Source organism: Coturnix japonica, chromosome 26 (assembly GCF_054131305.1).
Source record: "Coturnix japonica strain WE chromosome 26, WE-NBRP24, whole genome shotgun sequence".
NCBI lineage: Eukaryota > Metazoa > Chordata > Aves > Galliformes > Phasianidae > Coturnix > Coturnix japonica.
The window spans coordinates 4,017,120-4,033,477 of record NC_140688.1 but is presented as its reverse complement, the minus strand read 5'-3'; the positions used below and the strand labels follow the sequence as shown (position 1 = coordinate 4,033,477).

The 16,358-nt window shown below is 40.4% G+C and overlaps 1 protein-coding gene across 1 annotated transcript in view; it reads left to right on the top strand.

Annotated features, from left to right (window-relative positions):
* Positions 1 to 123: 123 nt before the first annotated feature.
* Positions 124 to 16,358, top strand: part of LOC146756686 (uncharacterized) — a 41,754-nt gene continuing 25,519 nt past the window's right edge. The window contains exons 1-14 of the mRNA XM_085524247.1: positions 124 to 736; positions 1,685 to 1,799; positions 2,058 to 2,231; positions 2,343 to 2,449; positions 2,828 to 2,965; positions 3,710 to 3,858; positions 6,667 to 6,717; positions 9,085 to 9,118; positions 9,199 to 9,268; positions 10,305 to 10,365; positions 10,731 to 10,915; positions 11,694 to 11,841; positions 12,726 to 12,787; positions 13,527 to 13,625. Coding sequence (XP_085380373.1) covers positions 534 to 736; positions 1,685 to 1,799; positions 2,058 to 2,231; positions 2,343 to 2,449; positions 2,828 to 2,965; positions 3,710 to 3,858; positions 6,667 to 6,717; positions 9,085 to 9,118; positions 9,199 to 9,268; positions 10,305 to 10,365; positions 10,731 to 10,915; positions 11,694 to 11,841; positions 12,726 to 12,787; positions 13,527 to 13,625 — 1,596 coding nt within the window. The 5' untranslated portion in view covers positions 124 to 533. The remainder of the gene's footprint in view (positions 737 to 1,684; positions 1,800 to 2,057; positions 2,232 to 2,342; positions 2,450 to 2,827; positions 2,966 to 3,709; positions 3,859 to 6,666; positions 6,718 to 9,084; positions 9,119 to 9,198; positions 9,269 to 10,304; positions 10,366 to 10,730; positions 10,916 to 11,693; positions 11,842 to 12,725; positions 12,788 to 13,526; positions 13,626 to 16,358) is intronic.

Here is a 16,358-nt window from a genome sequence, read left to right as displayed (position 1 = left end):
CTATTTGTTTTTAACAGGAATGAATTAAAAATATTATTCAAAATCACCCATATTAAAGATTTAATAAACAGTATGAACAAAGGTGGAGGGGGGGAGGGGAAGATGGGAAAACTGAAGACAGAAAGCTGACAACTGGTTTAGTAACAGGTTAAAAACGCGTGCTTTGAGATCCCTATTAAATAATACCCACAAGTAGGGCAAGAAATAACCCTGCAGACGGTTATCCCCGTGACTATTCCAAAGGCAACGGCCCCAGGACACACCGTTGCCAACCGCTTTCTGAGGCAGCCGAGCCTACAGACGCGCACACTCCTGCTCTCCGCGGGTGTGTATCCTCTTGATATCGCTTACTATCGCTTCATATCGCTTAGTATCGCTTAATATCGCACGTATAACGCATACGTGGGGCTCCCGGCTCCGGCTGGGAGCCTGAGGCTGCCCTGCAGCCTGTGGGTTGGGCCGCGGCTTCCCTGAGCGTGCGCCGTGTTTCCGCGTCCTGCTCGGGGCTCGGCCCGGCAGAGTTTTAAGACGACATGAAGAAGATACTCAGCTTCGTAAAGAAGAAAAAACGGGATCCGCCGCCCGGCAGCGCCGCCTCGGCGTGCTCCGCCGGTGCGTACGAGATCCGCCGGAAGGAGCTGACCAAGCTGCACCGGGGGGCCGCCGCCGGAGACCTGGCCCTGGTGCAGCAAGGACTGAAGAAGCACGACATCGACGAGCGCGACAAGGCGCAGCGGTAAGGGCGGCGGGCCGGGCCGGGATCCCCGCTGCATGACCTGGGCACAGAGGGCTGCTGTTAACGGGGGCCGCGCGTGGCTGGGACGGCCGGTAGAGGCCGCTCCGATGTGCCCTCCCGGCCTGGATCCCTCGTAGGGCTGCTCGGCATTCCTCCGAGCTGAGAGCTCTGTTGGGGGCTGGTGAGAAAGGGCAGCGATAAGGCTGCTGGCTTCATGAAGGCTTTCTTGCTTGCGAAGCTGATGGTGGTTCCTTTAGGTTGTCATATTCCCCAGTGCTTGGTAACGGCTGCTTTTGGGTGAGGAGGGGCTCCTGCACAAAGTTGTGTTTGTTACAGTTAAATTACTCATTCGAGCTCTTTGCGGTACACTGTGCTAAATAAATAATAAATACAGTGCTCAGATCAATATTGTCAGGCTTCTATTCGGAGGTGAAGGATCTTGTATACTTATTTGGGAATTTCTCAGTGGGGACAGTCACCCTCGAGTTGTTCCATGTCTGTGACAAGGCATGATGAGTTATTTGACGTTCTGCCTGTTATTTCGTCCTCATCTTCTCTGCCTTGGAGGAAGCTGGTCTTATGGAGGGTACTCATCAGCCTGCCTGTGATGGGAGCTGTTAGGACAAGAGGGAACAGCCTCAGCTTGCACCAGGGGAGGTTCACGTTGGATGCTAGGATAAGCCTCTCCAGAGAGTGGTTGTGCACTGGAATGGGCTGCCCAGGTTGGTGGTAAAGTCACCGTCCCTGGAGGTGTTCAAGAAACATGTAGATGTTGTACTAAGGGACATGGTTTGGTGCACGCTGGTAATGGAATAAGCTTGTTTTTATTTGATTTTGTTTATTTTGGGAGGTAATTGGGATAAAGAAATGCAATTTGCCCTGTTCATGTACCACAGAGTGAAAATATTTATTTAGCTGTCTGTTTCAATTTACACGTTTCACTTTTAGGACACCACTGCATCTTGCTTGTGCAAATGGACGTGAGGATGTCGTTACGTTTCTAGTAGAAAACAAGTGTAAGCTAAATCTTTTTGACAGTGATAACAGATCTCCACTGATGAAGGTAAGTAGAACATACTATGTTGCTGCAAGTAGGAATTATTGATTATGTATTAAATGATGTCTTTCCAGATTCTTTAAGTAAGTCTGTGTAGAAGCATGCATGCTGTAATCAGTGTGGCTTTGGCATGTGCTAGCTAATCTTGGCAGATGCTTTTATATTCCAGGAATGGGAAGTTGTAGTAGTAGTGACACAGTGAAATATGACTGCTGGAAATTTTACCTTTTTTTTTTTGTGTGTGTGTGTGTGTGTTGTTTCCAGGCAGTACAATGCCAGAAAGAAAGATGTGCAGTGATCCTGCTAGAGCATGGTGCTGATCCGAACCTGGCAGATGCTGGTGGCAACACTGCCCTTCACTTGGCTGCTGTAACTCCTAACACATTTCTAGCAGGGATGTTAATTGAGCACAGTGCCCGTATCAATGCTCAGAATAAGGTACATTTCGAGATTCAATAGAGAAGTTCAAAAAGTTGCATTGATATTTTTATTGTAGATTTTTTGTTTGTTTCTTTTGATTTTTAACTTGAATTATTTCTGTTCTTTCAGGACGGATGTACTCCTCTTACTCTTGCTATCTCTGAAAATCACAAAGAAATGGTAGAGCTCCTTCTTAAAAAAGGAGCTGATGTTCACACTCGAGATCCGTGTGAAAGGTGAGGAGATGGTCTAAACTCTGCAGGTCACCTTAGTTGTCTTCAGGCTGGACTGATGGGAGGGATGGGAATGAGCATTGAAGTAGAAAGACACAGAGAAAGAGCTCGTTGAGTGACTGGCGAAAGCAGGTCTCAGCTTGGCAGGTGGCATGCATTATTGCATGTTTTCTGGAAAATTGCTATTGTGCCAGCAACATTGCTGTTATGCCAGAGAGAGTTTTTCAAATTGATGCCAAGTTTGTATGCAAGTGTTGTTAATATGGAAGCTTTTTTTTCTGTTCATAAAGTGATTTTCTTTGAGATTGAGCAAATGGGAATTAAAATAATTACAATGTCTGACTAAATTGTATGGTTTGTCTTGTATTTTGGATGCTGTAGAACCCCACTTATGACTGCAGCAGCCGGTGGGGAGCTTAAGTTGGTAGAAATACTTCTTCGCTATGGTGCTGAAATTTTCCATAAAGACGTTAATGGATGGACAGCTGAGGACTATGCTATTCTTCATGGAAATGCTAGGTAAACTTTTAAATTTATTGCTAGGTTTTTAGTTATCAGTGTTGAGTTTGAACCTTTTTGGTAACAGCACCAAGTTTAACGGTGCTATTTTGAAGATGTGTTCATTGACATCTTCTCACATATACTGTTCATGTGTCTGGTGTTAATTTGAAAGTTGAGAAAAGGGCTTCTGCTCAAAATTCTCTGTAAGATTTCAAGTGTTTGTTTCTAAGCTGATGTCTGCCTGCTATACACTATTAAAATGTGTCTGTAGCCCACAGACGCAGAAGTTCAACTTGAAAAACTGAAATGTTTGTAAATTCTTCTCAAAACAGAACCCTTGTTATTACTGTCTTCAGTTCCACTGACCAGGAACCACCTGTTTTGTTTCAGAGGAGATCTAGCTGTTATTTCTTTTGTTAAATTACTAAGCAGTTTAACTCCTCCTACACATAAGTATTTTACCCATGGGTGTTCATTCATAAGAGTGGTTGTATTTGTAAAAACTGGACTGCAAAGGGTACCGAGCAGAAGTAAATAACTTCATAGATCTGGATGTGCATCTATAAAATAGATGTGTCCATTATATTTGAGTATGTTACGGTTTGCAAAAAGTAGAGTATGTTACACTTACTGAATATGAAAATTGTTTTGGCTATGGTTATGTTTAGGATGGATAGTATAAGGCTCTTATTATCCCATTAAGTGTTTATGTAGCTATGGGATTATTTTTCCCAAATGCATTTCCTTTTTTGCTCTCCATAGTCTTAGTAAAACACTGGCAGAATATGCAGACCATGAGAACGCAGGGGAAGCTTCTGCAGGTGCTAAAGGAGGCATCCCTGTGCCAGTGACTCCTCACCAGGCAAGAGCTGCTGGCTTTACGTTGGGTGCAGCTGCTTCGAGCAGAGGAGGTAGGATACTTAACTGTGGTAGAGCTAATGGGCAGAATCGTGGTGGCCCCTTCCTTAGGTTGGTTTGCATCTTTTAAATTCACCGTGCTCAGTGTGGACTTCAGTGGAAGCATCAGGTGGACTGTAATAAGAAGTGTTATGAATGTGTTTGCTTGCTGCTAGTTTACACTGCATCTCCACAGGCTGTGGGGACAGTTGTGATTTGTGTGCACTACATCCATCTGCTCATACAGTTGTCACTTTCAGCACATCAAGTTGCCCATTTATTTAAATTGTCCCTTTAGCAAGGGGGAGGAGGGAAGAGAAGAAACAAAATAGGTTAAAGTAGCCTTGTTTTATGGGTGTGCAATTTTTCTTAGAGATGCTCATTTAGATTGTTGTTCAGAAAATCCAATTGCAAAAGCTGTAGTTTCATCCCAAATAGTAGTTTTATCTTCTGTAGCAGCGAAGCAGCAGATGAATTGCAAGAAGATGCATCTTTTGTTGATTACCACTGGATTTCTGTCACTTTGTTTTAATTTTAATAGTTTCACCTGCATAAAGCTCCTTTTTTGGGAGACATAATTTCTCACCTTCAATTACAATTGCTTTTGTTTGTGTTGTGGAGACGTAACAAAAATTGTCTTGGAAAAATAACTTCATAAGCAACAACAGTACATTGTTTGTATATACCGTATCTTTTTGGACATGGTTTGATTTATAATCAAATAATGTTTTTTTCAATTACTTTTATTTAAAAAAGAAAAAAAAAACACAACTGAGAAAGACTTTGTGATCCAGAAAAACTGTTACATTTTCTCATTGCCTTGTAAATAAAAGAAATACATTCCTTCAATGAATTTGTAAAATCCAGGCAGCGTTTATAAGCTCAAATTGCCCTAAATGAATCTTAGAAAGTTGCTATTTTAGTATGAATGAGATTGCCTTGCAGTTTACGTTTCAAGCCCCAACGTACGAGGTTTTATTTGTTCCTTATTTTTAAGGGTTTTGTGAGAATCATGTGTCAGATGGGCAGCAGACTGTTCAAACACAAGTCATTACTTTTTTATTATAAAGACTGAGAAATATGATCAAAGAATACATGGCATATTTTTTCTTCCTGGACTTATCCCAGATGGAAGTATAGATTTTAGACCCAAGTGATGTTGCCTTTGACTTAGGAGCAGTTACTTTGAACTAGAGAGTGGTTGAAAAAGTTTCTTCGTAGCTTGGTTTTGAAGTTTTGTTTGCTTGTTTTTCAGTGGGGCTCGATACAGTTGGTTTAATCATTGAAATACTTTTTTTTATCCAAATCCACTCAGTTGCTACCTTCCATGCACATAGATAGTTGCTCTGGTACCCCATTGTAAGGACTAACAGGCCTGGGTTAATTTAAAATATGTGATTTGAGGGTTTCTTCTTCCAAGTAGAGGGTACATTTAGACTAGATATCAGGAAGAAATTCTTTACTGTGAGGGGGATGAGACACTGGAACAGGTTGCCCAGAGAGGTTGTAAATGCTCCCTCCCTGCAAGCATTCAAAGCCAAAGGTGCATGGGGCTTTGAGCAACCTGGTCTAGAGGGAGGTGTCCCTGCCTATAGCAGGGAGTTGGATTTAGATGATATTAAAGGTCTGTTCCAACTCAAACCATTCTGTGATTCTCCCTGTGCTCAGTCTCTTAAAGATGACACCAGCATGAGGAGTAGGAGGGAGCAGAGAGAAAGTTCAGTAGCGTAGTAGAAACAATATTGGAATTAATTCTGCAGTCTCTGATTGCATCCACACCCTGAATCATGAGAGTCCTTTTAATATGCCACAGTAACAGTCTTAAAAGTGTCCTTTAGAGAAGCCGGGATGTTGAGAGAGAGACCAGAGAAATACCCACTTTGGAATTCTTTTATTGTCTTTTGCTCTTCTGTTTTATTTTTCTGCTATCTAAAATTTTGACCTTATCCTTTCTGCTACTTTTGTACTTTCTAATTAGAAGAGGAGATTCTGAAGAATGTTGAACAGGTCAGCATTTTTCAACAAGTTTGCTCATGATTATTTGGATGTCAGAACATGAACCCTTTTATTAATCACGTACAGATTGGCTTCCAGAACATATTGAATGACCGATCTCTTAGATTTTAAGTAACAATTTATTTTTGAGGAAAACAGTAGTTGTGCTATTTCTGTTTCTAGTATGTTTGCAGTGACAGTATGTTTGGCCACTGCAGCACATACTAGTGTATTGTTCAGCGTTTCCCTGAGTCATTTGCAATTGGACTTGATAATCTTTTCCAACCTTAGTGTTTCTATGATTAGAGGAATTGTCTCAGCATTGTAAAACTCTTTACAAAAGTAAATTATCACTTCTGTGTGATTTTTATCTCCTGAGGTCAGATAAAACTTTTCCTGTATTCCCTCTTAAGGAAACAGAGAAAAGCCAGAAGGGATGAGAAATCATCTTGAGGTTCTTTTCAACCCAAGCCATCCTATGATTCTTTTAAACTTTCTCTTAAGTGTATGTTTCTGATAGTAGCTGTTTTTCCGCAGCACTGCATGTGTATGTGATAAAATCCATGTAAGTAGGACAATCTTCTGCTCCAGAGAAAAGTAACAGATTTATTGTGAAAGAATTTGATGTCAAGGTAGTGTTCCACAGTTTCTCTTTTGACACACAGATGTACACATGCACACAAATGCATGTCATAGTCACAGCGCATTCTCCCAGTGCTGTAGCTTTGTGTGTGTGCTTTTTGTATTTTCCAAACTTGTGAGATTCCGCATTTATTCTGATGTCATTGTTGTCTGTCCTTTCCATGCCTTTCCCTTAATGGATATAGAAATGCAACGGTCCCCTGAGCAGACTCTGAGAACAGGAGAATCGAGTGAAGGTATTCATTCTGCACAGCAGTATTTTAAATACCACGCATGTCTTGTGATACACAAATACTTATTCATCATAGGTGCTTATTATCTTGCAGATCTGTATCTTGATGATTTAAGATCTATGAGTTAGAGTGGATTTGGGGCAGCTTTTGTTTCTTTGCATGTTTTGCATGAGTCCCTTATTACTGAATTCAGCATTTGCTTTTATCACTTGTGATAGTGTTGGTTTTGGGGTTGTTTGTTTTGTAATCTGTTCTCCTCTTGCTCAGAAATGGTGATATAGGCTTCAGTTAAAGTGGAAACGGGTCCCTGGAGACTAGATCTCATTTCTGTGTCAGTGCATCATGGCTGTGGTTTTGGTCTAGCTGAAAGCTATCTCATCAAATTCCTGTCTCGCCTTCTAAAGGATAGCAGGATCATTGGCAGTATTTATATGTTGAAAGCAAAAGTGTAGGTAATTTAATGAGCTGTTTTCCTTACTTCTAGTGGTACTCATTGAAGATGTAACTGAAGTCGTTCGTCCAGAGTTTAACTGTTCCACACAGCAGCAATTTTCTGTTCTGCGTGGAAAGTTAGCAGATAGAGTCATAGTACTGAGTTAGTTATTTAGCTTTACATACAGCAGGATTCCATTAGCATTTAAGAATATTCTGTGTTTTCTGTAGTGGAAAACATCAAAAATCAGATTGTTAGCATTTGAACCATTTAAGATGCCCTCAGATGGGAAGTTTCAGCCTCTAGCTTTTTTCTCCATGAGATTTCTTTGAACATTTATACTGTACTGCATCTCAGAAAGCTGTGTTCAGATCAGGGAATATTCTCGCATACTGTGTTTAGGAAAGGCAAAATTTGTACACTCATTTGTAGGTTGTTAGTAGTAACCCTTCTTTTTGTTATAATATTTAACAGTTCAGAAACTTCAGGAATTATGATTTCTATGTGGAGATCAGATATGTCTGTTTTCCCTTCTGTGCTGGGAATCAGAAAGTCCTTCTATTATGTTTTAGTTGTTAAGAGGTGTTAGCGCTTCAAAAATTGTGTTCCTAGACTGCAGTTTTCATTAGAACGGTGACCTGAAGGATTTACTGCAGGGCGCTCTCATCAGGGTTGCTAATGATCTGAAGTAAGAGCGATTGTTGGATATGCTTCAGCACAGAGCTGGCATTCAGAGGGACTTCAATGAGCCAGGGCAATAGACTGGCAGGCATCTTAAGAAATCCATCGGGGGCAAATACCAAGACCCATTTGGGGTGAAAAAGCCCCTTCCTACAAAACACGATGGGACTGCACGGCAGGGGAGCAGCTCTGCTGAGAAAGGACACAGACCTGTCAGAAGGCAAGCTGAGCATGAGGCAGCAGGGTGCTCTGGCAGCTAAGGGCTGCAGCTTGCACTGTGCTAAGAGTAGCAAAGCCAGGAGACTGAGAGAAGCGATTGTCAGCCCCTGTTTAGCACTCACTTGACTGTGCCTTGGCTGTAATTTTGAGTTCCTTCTACGTGAGAGGTCGATGGATCAATAGCAAGCTAATTCTCTAGGGAGCCATCATATTTGTGAAGGAGTATTTGCCCTGTGAGAGAGGGCTGAGAAAGTGGACTTACTCAGCCTGAAGAAGAGGCAGCTTTGAAGGGCCCTAACTGCAGCGTCCAATGCAGATGAGAAGACAAAGCCAGATGCTTCCCTGTGATACTTGACAGGAAGCGAAGATGGCAAGAGGTATAAATGGAAGCAAGATGGTTTCTAGCTGGAGATGAAAAGTGTTGCCATGATAAGGATGGCAAAATAGAGAAGTTGTGAACCTTCTCTTGGAGGTGTTCAAGACTAGACTGAATAAAACCCTGACCAACTTTTCCTGACCTCAAAGCTGAGCTGGCTTTAAGTAGTTGGTTGAGAGACTTCCAGAGATCCCTTTTGACCTGACCTATCCTATAGTCTTAGGTGTGAGTTACTACCTTCACTGAACTGATAAAAACTTGGGGGTGTAGTATAGCATGCCCTGCTAATGCTCCTTTTGTCTCAAGTATATAATTTTTTGATTCACTGTAGAGAAATGCTGGTGATTCTTCTAGCTAGGGATAACCTATAGCTCCTGAGTATGCTTTTTGATTTTCTTTGTATTTATAAATATACTTTATTTATAATCCATAGCAAGGTACGGCAGCAAAAAATGGTAGATATTGTAGATATGTCTGATTTGTTTTTCAGTATAATTTGAAAAAGCATTTGTTTTGTAAATACTTTCCTTCATGCTGTTCTTATTGAATTGGCCACTTCAGCTTCTGTACTCTTATGAGCTGTTTTCATGTTAAATGTCTGTATTGGTTAATTTTTAGTATGCAAAATCTAATCTCAACATGTCGATTTATATTTGAACAGCAATGGATGACTTTTTCGAAGGATACTCAACAAGGTGAGTCTTATAAAAATACCAAATGCTTATTTGAGGAATTATTTGAGAGGACCAGTACTTACTTTTCGTTGTTTTTGAAGTTCTGAAAAAGAGGGCAGTAATGGCACCTGGAATAATTCTGAGGAAGAAGAACTGGATTTTACAGCCAAGGTATGGTGCCTTTATGGGAAAATAGTTGTGTAAAATAAGTGATTTGAAGGCAATTTCCTATGAGATAGAAGGAAACTCTTTTTCCAGCCAATTCTTTTTTTTTTTTTTTGTTTTTTTTTTTTTTCCTCCTTAAGAAGAGTCTCTCATCTGCCAACCTTTCTTCTGCTGTAAGTTTTTCCTAAAAATTGTTGCTTTGGCAGAACATGCAGTAGATTTGTGGTTTGAGGCAAAAGAGTAGATATTAAGATAAACTACCACATTGTATTAGTTGTTCATTGAGTGAGATTTGCCAACCCTAGGAATTGATAAGTTAATAAATAACCTGTTCTGTTCTCTTTCAAACTTCACAATTGTTTCCCCTAATTTACATGATAGGATGATTAATGAAAAAGAACACGATAATGAAAAAGAACATTTATTTATCAAAATCTAGTGAAATTGTTCATCACCTGGTATGATTACCAGTTTTTTCAATGGCGTCTGGAGTATTTAGTCTGTTGCACTGGGATTCTGCAGTGATTAGGAACTTTAGTTTGTTAGTTCAGCACACTCTGTAATGCTGGAGATGTAAGCATGTGTACTTTAAAATTTTTTCTATTTTCTTACATTGATTTTAGGGGAAGTGATTCAAATTTCTAGCATTATTTTGAAATTTACAGATATTTCACTAAGTGGAGTTATATTAACTAATTTATTCTTCAAGCTTCAGGAACTTTAATTGATACTTGAGTTGTGCATACTTACAAGTAAGTAATCGCGAGTGTAGTTGTATTTTACCAATGGATTAAAATACCTTTTTAGAATTGTTACGCATTTACAGATAGTTTTGAATAGTCACTGACTTGTACACAAGAGGAGAGGAATGTTTGTGTAATTAAAGTTGAAGGATCTAGCAAGTATCTGAGTCCTTTCAAAAGGGGACAGCCTGGTTGTATTTACTGTTCAAGATTTGATGTAAGTAAAGGATTTGCTTTAAAACAAAAAAGCAAACAAAAACAGATCAAATAATTCTTTTAAAATGTGTTTTTATTTGCAGAAGCCACGGAAGCCAAACTTGACATCGTTAGTGAATGTTCCCCAAAAGTTCAGAAATACTGGTAAGTTATTTGGAAAGTACTTCATAATACAATGACATACAAAAGTAAACTTACTAAGTAATTTCATTTCGGTTTTTGTTGTTGTTGTTTTCACTTGGCTGTAGTAATTGAGGAAAGTAGTGTTATAAGAACAGAACAGATGGTCATGTCAGAATAAAATAAGTAAGATAATGGAAATGACCATACTGAGTCCCCTCCTAAGCCTTTGTGTCTGATGTGTCCTTCTCCCATCCTGCCCTTACCTGGCTTCTTTTCCATACAGTCCCAGATGACTACTTTCCTGTGTTTTTAAGGGGTAAAATGCCTGCTGCTATTTATATAACCCATTTGATTCATATTCCTCTTTCCCTTTCTCATGCTTTAAGGTGGTGGTGATAGTTCTAGAATTGAAATTCCTAAGTCACAGAAGAAAAGCCTCAAACAAAAAAAACCAACAGGTGCAAATCTGAGCAGAGGAGAATGTGGAGAGTTGTTGAAACAAGATGTCTCAGATTCAGGCAACCTTGAGGAAGATGAATTGGTGGAAGAGGAAGAAGGGCAGTGCAAAGAGGTACATAATAAATTCCATGAAACACTAAAACAAGAAAGTGAAAACCTGGGCCTAAATAGATATGAGGAAAATCTATGGGCAGCATTTCCCTCAAGCACAAAAGTAAGTGTACAGGGATGATTCAATTGGAAGAGTTTGTTAAGGGTAATACAGGTAAGCGACAGTAAACTATTTTCCTGTTAATACTCAATCACGTATCTGTATTCAATCATTGTATTTTGATACTGAAAACATCTTGTTCATAGCCAAAGTCAGACATTATTTTCAATATTTTTATTATGAGATTGGAGAGTTTTGGAAGGAGAAAGACAGGAAACTTCATTCTTTCTGGAATCTGTGCACTTTCTGTTATGTAAAACTGAGGGAATGGATAATATCCATTAGAAGTTGTAGCCATTTAGTAGAATTCATGAGGTAATGACTGGAAATGAAGAAACAAAAGGAAGTTTTGAATGAAATTGAGGGCAGGAAACTAGTGAAATTGTGAGATATGTAGGCAGAAAGAAGACTTTCTGAATAATATCAATGAAACTGCATTTAGATTGACACAAGGAAGTGCTTCTCAGAGGTTTTGCATAGCCAGAGATGAGGTTTACAACATGAGGCACTGCAGTTTAATTGTGCAGATTCCCACTAAAAATTGTAGGCCTTTAGAAACCATGTTGCACTTTGCTTCATTTAAGTCTTACCCAAGAAAACCGTTTTCCAAGTTGTTAATGGGTGGTGAAGTAGATATTGATTTCTGTGCTTTTCAGCTGTTTTGGTCAATCTGTTTTAGAAGGAGTCACCTAAATGGAAAGAAGAACAGGAGAAGGAAGATACTAGAAGGAAGCTGCAAACGACAGTTTTGGGGGATGTGAAACATTCTGTTTCTAGTAATAAACATCAAGTCCGTAAAGTTTCAGAAGACACAGCTTATGCGAGAAGTGAGTTTAAATATGATCCTGATTGCTCCTCTATAAGTATTAATGTTCAGTAAATAAAGTAAAATGATGATTATCCTCAAAGATGATAAACTTTCCTGTTACCTGTGAACCCTAGCCTGCTGTGGTAGAGAAGGTCTGCAGCTTTTGTTTTTTTTCGTTCTTACCTAACGGTCACAAATGGTGGTGCTGGATTCCTAATGATTACGTATGATGCAAGTTTCTTTATTAATTTTGTTGCTGTATTCTCCTATATCTGAACAAAACAAGTAGGTAGTCTAGTGTGTGTTGTGTGTGGCACTGCTGATTGATTCCCTTTCGAATGGGTACTGTCAGATTGAAAAGCTGTGGTTTTTCACGGCTTCAGCCAAAAGCAGACCTGAGTCAAACTCAGAGAAGACTCTTCCAGTACCTCGACTTGTTCAGTTGTAGAATGTAGGAGATCTCTCCTTTGCTAAACCTTTGTGGGCTTGAGAGCATGACCAGCTCAGAGAGAGTTGGGTAATTTGGCATAGACCCCAGGGTGTGAAAGCAGAAGATACTATTTCCATTGTCTGACTCCAGAGCACTGCTTGTTGCAGTAGACTTCTTCGGAGCATGTGTAGCTATTGGTCAGATGCTGCACAGAACATTGTCCAAACATGGTGAACGTAGCCATGTCAGCTGTCCTGCTTGGGCATCTTCTGCTGGAAAACAGATGAAGAGGAGTGAAGAAAATACTGTGATGTGACTGGATGTAAAGTTACCCTTGAGTGGGACTCACTGTTTGGTTTGTTCTTTGCTGTAGAATTACTGCTCGTCTTTCAGATCCTTTATTTGACTGATGGGGTATAAAAGTGTAGTGCAGTATATTTCTCAGTGTCTATATTTCTCCTTTTTTTTTGTAGAAGCCCAACCCACAGTAGGAGCAGAGAAAAAGGAAGAGTCTGATTCTCCCTGGGATTCTGAGGTACTTTATGTGAAATGTGCATCTCCCCAGTCTGTGGGAGAGCCAGATGAGAACTACGTGAGAGCTTGCCTTTGAGTTGAGCCCTGCCCCTGGTGAGGCTTATTTACCCCATATTGCTGCTGCTCTATGTCCTGTATCTGAGGGTCAACGAAATACTTGTAGTGTAGGTTCTGTGTGGAGATACTACTGGGACAAAGTTAGGTTAAGCTTCTTGTATCGGCCCTTTGGTTGCAGGCTTTTGAGTTGATTCTCTAGCACAGTAGTGAAACAGAATAACTACTTCCCCTCTAGCCTTTGTTGTTGGGAAAAAAACTAATTCCCCACTCCTTTCTTAAAAATACAAGACTTTCTAGATAGCTTAATCGCTATCAGCTTTGCCTTTTTGGCCTTTAAGCAAATCAAATCTTGCTTTTGCAACGTAGTGATGCACTCACTCAACATTGTGGGACATGTGCCCCAGCAATGTAGGCTGATATTTGAATGCCAGGTGCAAATTTGATGCCAATGTTCAATCAACACAGAGCTGCAGCTTCTTGTTCACAATCAACATCTTGATTTCCTGTGTTAATTTCTTGTGTGGCTCTGTGATTTGCCAGCCTTAATCAACATTATGGAATAGTTTAGATGAATTGTGAGGATTTTTTTGCCCTTTTATTTAAAATGCAAAAGCCTTTCTTAGATTTTATTTTAAAAAAATTGTTTTGTACAAATTCTTACGCGTATGTACTGTATTATACAGCCGTGTTCTGAAGGTTTGAGGAAAGCATCTCCTCCTGTGTTTCTCCCACCTGCAGTTGAACATGGAGTACGCTTGCAGAGTGTTTCAGGGGAGCACAACAAGGGTAACTATCTCATAGATTGGATTTGTCTGTGTTTATAGACAAGTGAACTTTTTCTTTTGTTTTCCTTGTTAGTCCTGTTGTTCAGTGAGTATGTGCTGTAGCAATGAAGTGCTTGGCTGAAGTTAATTAACAGCAGTGAACACTGAACTTGCTGGCCTGCTTGATTAGTCCAGGCGGTTCTTGCGTTCATTATGTATACTTTTTGGATATGTGTTTGTTCGGGTGTTTTTCTTTGCTTTAGGTGGTTGCTTAAAGTGGTGGGAGGTGTATCTGGTTTAAGATTTAGCTGTTAACCCTAGCCTGCTGTGGTGGAGAAGGTCTGCAGCTTTTGTTGCTTTTCGTTCTTTCCTAAAGGTCACAAATGGTGGTGCTGGGTTCCTAATGATTATGTATGATGCAAGTTTCTTTATTAATTTTGTTGCTGTGTTCTCCTTGATCTGCACAAAACAAGTAGGTAGTCTAGTGTGCCTTGTGTGTGACACTATTGATTCCCTTTCTAATGGGTACTATCAGATTGAAAAGCTGTGGTTTTTCAGGGCTTCAGCCAAGAGCTGACCTGATTCAAAGTCAGAGAAGACTCTTCCAGTGCCTCACCTTGTTCAGTTGTAAAATGTAGGAGATCTCTCCTGTGCTACTCGTTTGTATGCTTGAGAGCATGACCTCAGAGAGAGGTGGGTGCTTAGGTACTCACCCCAGGGTCTCAGAGCAGAAGATAGTATGTCCGTCTCCAGAGGATATCTTGTTGCTGTAGATGTTTTCAGAGCTCGTGTAGCTATTGGTCAGTTGCTGCTCAGAAGGTGTGGAAGCAGCACTCACGGTGCATTCACTTTTCTCTTAGTGCATTTTATGTGCAAAGAGTTTATTTTGGAAAAGCGTGAATAGTCAGCACTCAGGCTGGAATCAGCAGTTACGGTTTTCCAGAGTGGACGCCATTGCTCCTGTCTGGCTCATTCCTGTAAATTTTCCTTGCGTTTCTGTGTGAGTCAATGCTGAGTTTGTTTTACATAATGGAGTAGCTTAGAAGAGAGAACTGACTGTGGTCTGCTCTAGATGGGAGTTTGGTGGTCAGAAGATACTAGACTTTGAAGTGATAAGATTTAAAATGCTTGCAGTGTTCTGGACTGTATTGGAGCTGTGAGCTTCTGTTTCATTCCTAAATGTCAGTCCTTATGTATGTACCTGGTCAGAAGTTGCAGGATTATGAATCATGGTCAGGTGAGGTATCCCTTGATAGCACTAAGCAAGGAGCCGTGTGTGTTGGCAGCTTCCTCTTAGTGTGAGGTTGTTTTGTATCGTGCTTTTGTGGTATGTCCTGTAGAGTGGAATGTGATAGTAAGTGCCAGATGATGGAGGTGTAGGCAAGAGGGAAGATGACTCAGGGTGTCCATATGCTGAGACTGAAGCATGCTGGAGTTTCTTCCTTAACGTTGTCCCAACACGAGGGACATTGTCATGTCAGCCACCATTCTTATGCATCTTTTGCTGGAAAAGAAATGAAGAGGAGAAAACAGAATACTGTGATGTGACTGGGTGTAAAGCTACCGTTGAGTGTAACTCATTTCTTGGTTTGTCCTTTGCTGTAGTACTGTTACTCATCTTTCAGATCCTTTGTTTGACTGATGGGGTATAAAAGTGGAGTGCAGTAAATTCTCAGTGTCTCTCTTTGTCCATTTTTTTGTAGGTGCTCTGCCAGCAGTAGGAACAGAGAAAAAGGAAGAGTCTGATTCTCCCTGGGATTCTGAGGTACTTTCTGTGATATGTGCATCTCCCCGGTCTGTGGGAGAGCCAGATGAGAACTACGTGAGAGCTTGCCTTTGCGTTGAGCCCCGCCCCTGGTGAGGCTTATTTACCCCATGTTGCTGCTGCTCGATGTCCTGTATCTGAGGGTCATTGAAATACCTGTAGCGTAGGTTCTCTGTTGAGATAGTACTGGGACAAAGTTATGTCAGACTACTTACGTTGGCCTCCTGGCTGCAGGCTTTGGAGTTGATTTTCTAGCACAGTTTTAATACAGCAGTTTATTGCTGCTTTTAAACTTATGAACTTCTCAGGCATATTTTTGTGAGGATTTTTTTTTTTCCTACTATTCAGATCTATTCTGCTGATCCAGTCAGAGTTTAACGGATGCCAATACACTGAGCAACCCAGACATTTAGATTTTTCTGTATAGAACCTCTGTCTTCTCTAGATAGACTTAATCCGATTTTGAAAATCATGTTCAGCAGACACCAAGTGTGCTGGCTGTGTTTATCCTTTCTGTCTGATAATTCTCAAGATGAGAGTGAGCAGGGTCTGTAGCTACTTCCCCTCTAGCCTTTGTTGTTGGGAAAAAAACTAATTCCCCACTCCTTTCTTAAAAATACAAGACTTTCTAGATAGCTTAATCGCTATCAGCTTTGCCTTTTTGGCCTTTAAGCAAATCAAATCTTGCTTTTGCAACGTAGTGATGCACTCACTCAACATTGTGGGACATGTGCCCCAGCAATGTAGGCTGATATTTGAATGCCAGGTGCAAATTTGATGCCAGTGTTCAATCAACACAGAGCTGCAGCTTCTTGTTCACAATCAACATCTTGATTTCCTGTGTTAATTTCTTGTGTGGCTCTGTGATTTGCCAGCCTTAATCAACATTATGGAATAGTTTAGATGAATTGTGAGGATTTTTTTGCCCTTTTATTTAAAATGCAAAAGCCTTTCTTAGATTTTATTTAAAAAAAATTGTTTTGTAC